The following is a 12528-nucleotide window of genomic DNA, read 5'->3' as shown; positions in this document are numbered from 1 at the left end:
CTAATACTAATAATACTTGTTGTGTGTAAGCATTATGTTAAATAATTGCAACTTATATATAAGACACCTATTGTTACATATTTAGCTTAACTTTTCAATTCTCTAGAGATACTATTGCTTCAGTTTCTAGTTTATATCCCAACAATGGATTACCTACTCCGAATTTGGCACTACTTTATGGAATTTTAGGTCCTCAATGCTCTTCAACATTGTAGTTGTTTGGCTTGATAACTATTGTAATCTGAGTGTCACTGATGAGTCTTATGTAGACGAAACGCGCATCTGGCCTATTAAATTATAATTCTGGTACCTTTGATAACTAATTATATAGTCTATAATTAAATTTGAATATAGATTGCAAATCAAATACAGCCGAAGTTGTTGACTGTCAAAGGTTAAGTATCAATGACTATGTGTATGTAAATGTTAATGTATAATATACTGTATTAAAGAAGCGTCCGGCTTGTGCACGTACAATCAATTTTTATGTATTCTACAAAGGAACACACTTACATTTGTACCATAATATTGATAATTTGCATGAGTAACAGTACACTGCTCTTGACACCAAATAATATCATCAAGGTCTTCATTAATTTTGGAAAATTTCCATGACTTTTCATATTTATAGCATGATGTTACCATTGCACCATCTGAAAAATAGGACATTGTTCAAATGCTACTGAAACATTAACATACAAGTTGGTTATTTGTCTTTTGTGTGATTACATTCATATATTAACCTTTTAAGTTGAATAGATATGATAATTATTGTTTAGGTAATTATAAATTGTGCTTAGCTTATTTAAAAGAAAAATCAAACGGGATTTTACTTCAATTTCAACTTAAGAAATTATTCATTCCATGACGTATTGTGGGCTTTAAGATCGTGTGTGGTTTAATTAAGGGATAATTCATGGAAGCCATAGATTTGTTGAAAATTTACACATGGCCTAGTCCGTGATATTCGAATTTTATCCTGAGTGTTAGCGAGGGATAAACTTCTTGGCGTAGAGTGCATGGTATGAAATATAATTAAGTATGCCAGCCTAACATCGGACCTATCAGCGGAAATATAATTTAAACATTTCAAAATATTACTCAAAATTGCAGACATTGCTTACATGAAATTCAGAGTATTAAATGTAGCTCAATGTATATATGCGAGAAGTAGTATAACATTATTGTTTTAAAATATGTGAAAACAATTCAAAACTGATGTGATTGGAAACAATTAAGAAAGCTTGTTGTCAATGTGAATACAGAAATTTTTGTTGAAGCCATGATTAAACTTTTCACTAGCAAACTGAGATAAATAACAACAATAGAAACTGACATTTCAAATACAAAATGCCAGTAACGAAAACCCAGCATAATATTCTCCAAGAAAAACAAATAACTAATGTTGGCAAAAAAATTATAACTTTTACAATAAGTGATTTCCTATTTTGCATGACATGACGTCTTAACGGACATAACACATTAGTTTTAAAAATGCCAAATAATGATTTTTTGGTCAAAAGTGTAGAGTTTAATTATTGGCAGAAATATTATTGATTATTCTATTTTTGATATCATTTAAAAAGCTGTAAGCAAAACGGCATGATATCATAAATGAATTTAAACCATGTAAAATGTACACATACCGGTATTTTTGCCTTTTTTCGAGACAGTAATCAGCCATTGATCGATATGTCCCCCACACTTTTCTTCAGTATTACCCGGACATTGTTCATCACATTGATCATCCCTCTCTTTGTCAGACTCCGACGGTTTCGTTTCACGACAATAGCAAACATCGTTCTGCAACATAACAAACTCATGGAAATACAAGATCAGAATTATCTTAGACTAATATATTCATGATTTAACAAAATATGATAGAATCATGCTCTTTTGCGATACATAAGACGTTTCCGTACCGCTTATACAAAGAATATCAATCGAAATATTATATAAATCATATATTGACCTTCAGTGTTTTGCTCGACATTCCCAGTTGTAAATTTTGAACTCCTTATTATGTTCTAGTACTTCTAATGTTGATTGATGTTCTGATATAGTTGAGGGGAAAAACACGTTCAAATAAGTATGATAATCCAATAACCAAAAGTGAAATACTTAGGCTGTAGAACAGATAATATGTTTGATATGTTTAGCAAGACTAAAAGAGGGACGAAAGATACCAAAGGGACAGTCAAACTCATAAATCTAAAACAAACTGACAACGCCATGGCTAAAAATGAAAAAGACAAACAGAAAAACAATAGTACACATGACACAACATAGAAAACTAAAGAATAAACAACACGAACCCCACCAAAAACTAGGGGTGATCTCAGGTGCTCCGGAAGGGTAAGCAGATCCTGCTCCACATGCGTCAGACTCCAGAGTAGTGTTCTAAGGGACCATCTATTTTAAAAACATCTAACTGAGAACGCACTGTGTTCCTGCGGTTGAGTAGAAACTACCTCTCATTATTTCTTCAAATGTCCTCAATATAATGAAATTCGAAGGGATACTATCGATACGATCTCTTGTTCTAATCTTAAGATTATCTTATATGGGGACAGTTTAAAAGCTGACGAGGACAATATGCAAATATTTCATAAAGTTTCTGAATACATAAATAAAACAAAACGTTTTGTAAGTTAATCTAGTATTTATATTTATATCATATAAATAGCCTTTTTTTAATATCATGTAATAATCGAGTGGATTGCCCGGCGTAATTGACTATGGTCGGACGTGTGTGTTGGTTCCAGTGACTGTCTATCAGAAAAGTAAATAACAGTTGACTGTTTCTTTTTTTTTTCTTTTTTTTCCACATTTTTTTTTTCATTTATTTCATTTGTTGTATTTGTGTGTGTGTGTATGTGTATTTATTCAATTTAACATATGCTACCATAAACTGAATATTGCTTGTTAAATAGATGTTATTTTATTTAGGGAGACGGATTTATAATTTTAAGTTTTTCGAAACCTGTTTCCGAATCCCATATTTGAACTTTATGTAACCTTGTAATATTTATCTTGTAATTTTTCATTAATAAATACTGTTTAGACTAAAAGTGAAATAGTGCTCGTGGAGCAATCAAACAAAGTGTGTTCAGATATGCAATCAGATCGAGAATTTCAGATTGCACAAACAAGATTGTATTATACATACCAGATTTCTTATTAATATTTTGCAGAACTTCAAAAGGAAAAAATCCCGGCAAAAATGAACCGGCAAAATTAGTAACCAATTAACAAAAAAGAAATATATAAGATTGAAAAATATGGACTTGGGTATGAGAAAAGCGTATCGCATACTGCAAAAAAAATAAAATATTCCAGTTGTTGTACATTTTCTAACCAAACAGAGATAATGATAGAACTCGTATAACTTATAGTCATTTCTGAAAAATAACAAAAGCTTAATTTTGAATGATACTTGCAAAAAATGGAACTATGTAAATATACAAAAATTAAAAACTTGTTAGTTTTTACTGTCGGTTTGTCGATGTAAATCTTGGTTAACCTTTTCAATTTTTCCAAACCTGAGGCTAAATATCTATCAATTTCTCCTGACCAAACAATAATAGAATGCACATTTTTACATTTCAGGTACATTAACAATTATTAATGAATAAAATCCGTTTTATGAATATATCTTTTCTTTGTTAAATTGCCCTATTGTCAAAATCATCTTGATTCACTTATAAAAGACAAAAGTGATAAATAGCGAATCTTTTGGACCGCCACTGGAATTCGTATAATGATGGAGAGCGACAGACATTTTGCTTGCAACTTACACATCACAGAGTTGTTGTAATGGTTATTTCATGTTCAAATAGCAGGGCAGAAACCAGTATAGAGCTTCAGAATATACAATTAGACAATTCTGCGAACATATACATTCAGAACGATACAAAAAAAAAAGTATTAAGCAAGATACTGCTCGAATGAGACTACTCCAGGGTCACCATAGTTATATTTTCAACCGAACAACTATATGGTTCATCAAAGAAAATGTCAACGTGGCATTTTGCTTCTATTTAATTTTTTTCAATCTTTTTGGCTATAAACCTACATCGAAAGACTCTAGGTCAACATGATTTCTGGTTTATCAATATGAATTACCGCGATTAAAAAACAAACTTCAAATGCGTCAACGATGAAACTGTCATAACAACACTCACACGAAGGATTTCCTGAATCATAACAAATCCTAACAACGGGAAAAAAGCTATAGTTGTCATACTCAATGAAATCTGAACAAAATTGAAACAGTCTTTCCCAAACAAATTGAAAGCTTTAACACGCAGAAGATAATTGAAAAGTCCTTATAAAAAAATGCGGAAGGATCTAGTTATCAATACAACATGTATTAGGTTATGGTTAATGTAAGGAAATATTGACACATGCAGTAATAAAATGTAAAGTTGTCTGCATTTTTATGCCATTTTCTATGACTATGCATATTATTTGATAACTAAAAAGTAAAATAACAACAATACTAACTCCAAAATATATCCAATACGTAAGTTCCCTAATCATGTAAATTAATCTGCTAAAATGACCATATGGGTGAAAAACGATAAACCAAAATGAATAGGAATACATTGTAGTAAGAATTGAACTTATATTCTAGACAATTTAGATACAATATTTAATAAAATGCATATAGGCAATACGTGTATATAACCATCGTTAAAACATCTAGAGTCAACAAACATATCTTAAAACCTCCAATATATTATCAAATATTATTGCGAATAATTATTCCTCCATGCTTTCATCGATTATTATGAACTACTTTCAAGTGTAAATTGAAATAAAACTAGTCATTGTATACTTAGGGAAAAACGAGTACTTTGAATATATAATTATGTTTGCATCCTCATAACTTTTTGATCCCAACACGAACAAATACCAAACAGTCATAAAAGAGGGACGAAATATACCAGAGGGACAGTCAAACTCATAATGTTTATCTTTAATTACAAGATCATTTGGCCAGATGGGACTGGTATTATTTCAATACTACACAAAGGTTAAATTTCTTGTTTAAATCGTATGTGATTGTACTTAAATATAGCTAACAATTCCAATAAAGTCAAAGTTGACTATGGACGGGTCAGGTCTAATGATGATTCTGGTAACTTTCATATGCTCTAAAACGTTTTCTTTCCTTAGCTTAAAAAAGATTGTGAAGCAGAATAATCTGGACTAGGAAGAATTTACACTGTACCCTGTTTGTGACAAAATAGCTAAAATATTCTATTCAAGACAAAATAAACTTACAAATGTTCCATAAACCAGATAATCTGCAAGAGCTTCTCTACATTGGTCTTCACACAAACTATTATTATTAAGTAAACCATTCGTACGAATATTTTTCCATGACGAGTCTAATTTATAACATGATGTAACCCCTACACATTCTGAAAAATTAAACAATGTGCATATAACACTTATGAATTTCCTTTTTTTTGTACATCGATTAGATAATTTCTTTTTTCGTGTTTTCCCTTTCATATATAAACAGTGTATATTGATTATATATATATATGTAATAAACATTTTTTTTTCTAAATTCAAATTGCCTTACAGACATGATAGATCTATAAAATATAACAGTTCTACATTTACTTGCTACGTATCAAACCATATAACTGTTCATAGAATAACGTATTATAGACTCCCAGTTCAGTCATCTTTAGTTTTATTAATTTTTTCCCTTTAATTTTAAATAACTGCATTTAAACAGTCATATTTGGTAAATATTTGAAGAATGTGCTTACCCATTCGGAGCACCTGAGATCATTCCCAGTTTTTGTTGGGGTTCGTGGTGCTAAGTCTTTATTTTTCTTTGTTATGTTTTGTGAACTACTGTTGTCATATTTTTTTTTAGCCATGGCTTTGTCAATTTATTGACGACTTATGAGTTTGAATGTTCCTTTGGTATCTTCTCTTTATCTTTAACTTTTGTTTCTCCTTTTTAAAGAAATCCAAGGGATAAGGTTGTTGATTTCGATGAGTGTTATTGTATACCATCTTCAATTTATTTCGTTCACCGGAAGACCCTCAAATGAAAGTAAGTGTGCATTGCTTAGTGATAAGCACGAAAACAGATGACTCCTGTGAAGACGAAATGCGCGTCTGGCGTACTAAATTATAATCCTGGTACCTTTGATAACTATTCTTCCTCTCCAAATTTCTATGGTAGACATTGAAACTGGTTTTCATCGAAATTTGCACAAACGCAACTCCAAAGAGCAGGATACTAAACGAGTTAAAGATTTTAATTATCTTATCTGAAGATTTAAGGTAAATAACTGAACTAATTAGTACCATCATTATTAATGTATTGTTCATTACAACATAGAGTACACGTCTATTCGATTTGAAAAGTATCTCAATAAACAAAATCCAGAATCGAAAGTTTGATTTCCAAAATCATGCTGCGCAGTCTCGGTGTCTCCTTTAATTACACCCCAACATATAGGATCAATGAATCATATTTACGTTTCCATAATGCAAACTGTATCTTTAAATTTTAAAAGTACTGGGATGCTAATATATTAAATTTTGATTATGTTTAAATCGAGAAGGAGATTTGATAGAAAAAAAAAGTTTATAAAATGATATGTTGTCAGTCTATTATAGCTTCTCTATTTAAACGATCATGTTATATTTAATTATTAACAAAGACTACATTATAAAATAGACATGCACTATAACACTGATCACATGGAAAGCCATTTATCTCATTCCAGTGTTTAAAATAACAAAACGAAATGATTTTCAAATACAATTTGTCGATTGGCAGGAACGAAATATATCATTATTATGTCACCCTGACGGAGGTCGGGTGACATATTGTTATTGTTCCATTCTTTTTTTTATTCATAATCTTTCTTATTATTCCACACTTTTTTGTCCAGACTATTTCTTGGAATTGAATGAACCAATGATGATGGAACTTTACCATAATGTTACTCCCAATGTGCAGATGTGCAATCGGGGGTTGGCATTTCCAAGATGGCTGCCGTTGTCATGGAAACAGAAATAATGTGAAAATCGGAAAGTCTTCCAAAATGAATAGAACTTCTTGGAAATGTTACTTGGCATGCATGGGCTTGCAATCCATCTTTGGAATTTTCAAAAAGGCGACCGTTGCCATAGAAACAGTACAAATATCAAAATTTTCAAAATTCTTTATATTTTCGGAAAATTTGCAAAATGATGTATTGTGAAATAAATTAGTTAATTGAATGTTGAAAAGTTCAAAATGGCTGCCACTCAGTGGCAATTGGTGGACCAGGGTGACATCCGCTATTGCTGGCAATTGCAATTCTAGTTATGTCACCCCTATGGAAATAGGGGTGATATATTGTTATTGTTCCGAATTATTCTTCCACACTTTTTGTCCAGCTTAGTTCTCGGAGATGACTTGACATACATTAATAAAACTGTACCATAATGACAATCCCCATGTGCAGATGTGCAGTTAGGGTCTGGAATTTTCAAGATGGCCGCCGTAACCATGGAAACGGCAAAAATGTGAAAAACCGAAAAATGGTCCAAAATAAACGAAACTTTCAGGCATTGTAACTGATCAGGCGAAAGCGTGAAATCCATCTTAAAAACTTTCAAAATGGCTACCGTTGCCATGGAAATAGTCCAAACGTGAAAAAAACGAAAATAATTCCTTAATTAATTCATAGTAAATCAACCGTTACAGATACGACCCCTAATACTCCCCTTTGTAACAAGAGTATGAACTGTAGAATTCATTGCCGTTGGAATTTTTGAGATTGCTGCTGTTACCATGGAGAAAAGGCTAAAAGTGCAATATTGACCCATATGGGAAAAAACGTCAAAGTATCATTTTCTTACAAATTTTAAGCTCATTCCCGGTAAAATGCTATTGAAACGTCATCTATCCTTAAAATTTTCAAAATGGCCGTCGTTTTCATGGAAACAGCAAAAAAAAAAAAAAAAAAATCCCAACTTTCAGGTAAAATTCTGTAATCACGAGTATGCACATACGATCAAATACAAATCTGTACTGCAAAACATCTTCTAGAATATGCTAGAAGAAAACTAATATATAATTTAACGTGCTTCTATTCTATACGAAAATCGTGCTTTGAATAGAAAATCGCCACTGAGAGAGAGAGAAACACGAGAGAGAACACATAAGTGACATTTCTGCACTTGCATTAAAGTACACATCCGTAAATCACACACCTGCTTAAATATACACATTAGCTGAAATCAATCGATGAACATGTAATTAAATTGTACACGGTAAGATACATGTATTGTGTGTCACACGAGCTATTGAAGAATAAAATAAACAGTTAGTACGTCGCTCCGTCAATATATACACATGTTGTCTGTCCGAGGTTCCCTCTAAAAAGAATATTAATGTACTAAGTCCACGATAATATACTTCAGTATCACGTGACTCCACCTTCCTCCTCGTGTCTGTGTCTAATTAAAGATTCAAAAGAGTTCCCCAACTATATATAGACATCAATCTTATTCTACGAGAAGAGAAAAAAGGGGGGTGTTCAAAGGCATGTATACTAGATGTACTTTGTGACTTTGGTACATGCAAACTGGTTGCTGCTACTGTGACAATGTCCAGAACGGGGTGACATCCACCGCTATTGGTTGCAATGGCAAATCTAGTTATGTCACCCTGACGGAGGTCGGGTGACATATTGTTATTGTTCGATTCTTTTTTATTATTCTTATTCCACACTTTTTGTCCAGCTTAGTTCTCGGAACTGAATGGACCAATGTTGATGGAACTATAACATAATGTTGATCACCATGTCTAGTTGTGCACCTGACTTTGGAATTAAAAACATGGCTGCCATTGCCATGGAAACAGCAAAAATATGAAAAATTCAATGGAACATTCCAGAACATTAGTGTTAAATTAATTCTACAGCCCTTAAATGTTATATGATGGTATAATATTATCGGGAGCACAATATGAAGCAGCAGTATGACTTTGGAATTTTCAAATGTTGCCATGGAAACTGTTCAAAAATAGCAAAATTTTGAAAATTCTTCAAAAATGTATGAAACGTTATAGGAATGTTAACTTGTAATTCTAGATGCGGCATTCAACTTTGAAATTTCCAAAATGGCTGCCGTTACCATGGCTGCTGTTTAGTGGAAATTGGTGGACCAGGGTGACATCCGCTATTGCTTGCAATGGCAATTCTAGTTCATTTTATTACTATTCCACACTTTTTGTCCAGACTATTTCTCGGAATTGTATGGACCAATTGTAATGAAACTATACAACGATGTTAACCATTGCCAGAAGTGCAGTGAACATTAGCACTTCCAAGATGGCTACTGTTACCATTGTAACAATAACAAGTAAAATCACAAAAATACTGAACTTAGAGGAAAATCAATTCGGAAAGTCCATAATCACATGACTAAATCAAATAACAAAACGCATAAAAAACGAATGGACAAGAACTGTCATATTACTGACTTGGTTCAGGCATTTTCAAATGTAGAAAATGGTGGATTAAACATGGTTCTATAGCGCTTACCGTCTCACTTTAATGACAGTGTGAAAAATGAGATTTTTGTTTTAAGTAGATAATTTGAGTAATCCTGAACATTGGATCATCAAATTTTTACACATTGAAGCTGTCTTCTATATACATGTTTTGAATGATTTTGGTAATCATCAGATCTACAATGTTGCCATGGAAACTGATAAAAAATATCAAATTTTTTTGAAATTTTTAAAAATGTATTGAAAGTTTGCAGAACGGTTGACTAGCAAATGTAGATGTGGCATATCACTTTGGAATTTCCAAAATGGCTGTCTTTTCCATGGAAACAAGACAAACATATCAAAATCGTCAAAACTTTTTGAAACTTTACAAAAATGATAAACAGCATACATAGATGTAGCTTTGGACTTTTGAATTTTCAAAATGGCCGCCGTTGCCATGGAAACAGCACAATTGTTGAAAATTAAAAATCGTACATAATGCTATGAAAACCGATAGAAAGATCTGTTGTCATGCATATACAGATGTATCTGCATTCACTGATGGAAAATTTGATTAGGGAGCCGTTCAGTGTCAATTGGGGAACCAGGGTGACATCCGCTATTGCTTGCAATGGCAATTCTAGTTTATCTATGTTATTGTTGTTGAAAACTTTCGTTACGTTAGACAAAAAATTTTTAGATAAAATAATGAAAATACAAGTTGCACATTTAAAAATTGAAAAGCACGGATTGATTGAGTGTTCTTTGCTTAATCACCGGTGGTAATCAAAATGTTATCAAAGGTACCAGGTTTATAATTCAATACGCCAGACGGGCCAAATGAGGATTGAAATTTAGGTTCTTAGTCAAAGAAAAAAAGACAAGACAAAATACACCTAATTATACAACGAAGCACTACACAAATTATTAAAAATAAATCAACACGAACTCGTTTGAATAAGAACTGAGCATGACAGTACTTTAAAGCAGATAAAATATTCTTATTTTATTGCAAGACATAATTTTCGGTAATAAAAACAATAACTAACCTGATGCGTCAACAGGATAGGTGGCTTATGAAATGTATTTCTGACCCATCAAGGAAATACACATTAAGGTAGATAGGGTGTCTTCCTCCATTTTGGATTTTGAAATACCAGAAAACAAGGTCTAGATGTTTGATAAAATGTGCAAATTCTGATATTAGTAGGTAATTCATGAGAAAGATTTTTCATTATGATATAGAATATACCATGTTTGATCATATTTATGGTTGTATTTTACCAAAAAACAAATACTTTTGTTTGATTCATTTTTTTCCAACTTTGCCAAATAAGGGGAGACAACTCAAATGCAAGGGCAGATAATTCAGATAGTGTTACTTTTACAATAGAATGTGTTAGGAATTTACCCATTTTTTTTGTAGCAAGAACACGAGTCCGGTTACCCCATTTTTTCTTCTTATTATCTGAAAGAATAATATTGGAGCTATCTTCTTATATTTTATCTCAAAATTCTATGGTGTAGTTTTCGTTTTATGACCGAAATTGGGTTTTCCATGCATAATCTATACAGAATTTGACAGTTTTGCGCAACCTGTAGTGTGAAATTAAGTCCGGTGATCCATTCTTTTTATTAATGTTCTTAAACAAGCAGGATATAAACTACATTTTGGCAAATTATTAAGAAATTCTCTGGATTATAATTTAGACACCCCATCTACCTTAAATCGAAAAGTCATATACAACACAAGTCAAACAGACTTTTGGCTGAAACAAACATTGTGTGCCGGGGTTAGGTATGTTTGCGGGCAAACAACACTCTCCTGACTTGGACAGTAGTGTAAAAGCTGTTCAGAACTAACTGTTAAAATCAGTTGATAAACCGACATAAACCATAAAAAAAAACTAACAAAAAAGAATTAATTCAAGAGTACTGGCAGTTATTGATACATTAAACGAAAATTATTGAAATGCTCGTTATTGAGTGGTAATACCTTATAAATATAGATTATAGTGAAAACAAAGATTTTTCAGAGATGTTTTTCGTTCTGTAATTGAGATTTAGAATGTGCTTTAGGAAAAACATCAGCTTCTTCACATGTTAGATATTTTTTTTATGATCAGGCAAGTATAAATGTTCGTTTATAGAAAAAGGGAGCATACGTATAATATAAGTGATATTTGTTGCATACATTGGTGATATACATATGTATGATATATGAGAAAACATTAAAGATTATCTGATAATATCTTAAGGCAGACAAGTTAATGTCATTTCTTTCTTAGAATGTTTGTATAAAGTATTCACATACCAAGTGATTACTAATGGTTGATGCCAGCATAAATTATTCCCATTGTAAAATAGGGCGAACTTTCAACAAAATATTTACCATACATTATGACAGTTGCTGAAGAAGGAATGGTTGCTGTTGTATTTTATCATTATCTTCTGAACGTTTCACAATATAAATCTATAACCATGTGAACGATTGTATTTTTTTTAACATTTGTGTCGTGTCGACTTTAAAGAAGCGTAATAAAGGGAAAAGATTTGTTGATTTTTTTTTTACTCATGTCGAAGTATGCAAATGATAAAATTAGCTGAATATAATAAAAAAATGAAGCAGCGAAATTAATACAAGGAAATCAATGTTAATGGTTTAGTTAGATGATCAGATTACTGGAGTCAAATTTCATAAACGAAAAAAGCCAGCTGGGGAATGAAAATCATAAATTACTTATTTTAAATACTATAGTGATATTTGAAACTTCTCTGAAGTATTTCTGAAACAAGCAATATAAACGGACATGAATTATGAAATAGCATGAATAGTTATAGGATACCATACATGCTTCAAGCTCTAGTTACACAAATACGTTTTCCTAAAACAAAATGTAGATTAAATGCACTTCAAATTGAAAAATTAATGCAGTACGTTTGATATTGACATATGACCAAATACAGTGTCTCTATGCACATGAAAATAATCAACCATATTG

At 31.8% G+C, this 12528-nt stretch overlaps 1 protein-coding gene across 1 annotated transcript in view; it reads right to left on the bottom strand.

The window, feature by feature from the left end:
• Positions 1–12528, bottom strand: part of LOC143051180 (uncharacterized) — a 35267-nt gene that overhangs the window by 14568 nt on the left and 8171 nt on the right. Inside the window, exons 2-4 of the mRNA XM_076224173.1 lie at positions 5290–5429; positions 1647–1803; positions 514–653 (exon numbers count right to left, since the gene is read on the bottom strand). Of these exons, the coding sequence (XP_076080288.1) occupies positions 514–653; positions 1647–1803; positions 5290–5429 (437 nt within the window). The remainder of the gene's footprint in view (positions 1–513; positions 654–1646; positions 1804–5289; positions 5430–12528) is intronic.

This window comes from Mytilus galloprovincialis, chromosome 11, assembly GCF_965363235.1.
Source record: "Mytilus galloprovincialis chromosome 11, xbMytGall1.hap1.1, whole genome shotgun sequence".
In the NCBI taxonomy this organism is placed as follows: Eukaryota; Metazoa; Mollusca; class Bivalvia; order Mytilida; family Mytilidae; genus Mytilus; species Mytilus galloprovincialis.
The sequence above is the reverse complement of the archived record's forward strand: the minus strand, read 5'-3'. Positions and strand labels throughout refer to the sequence as shown.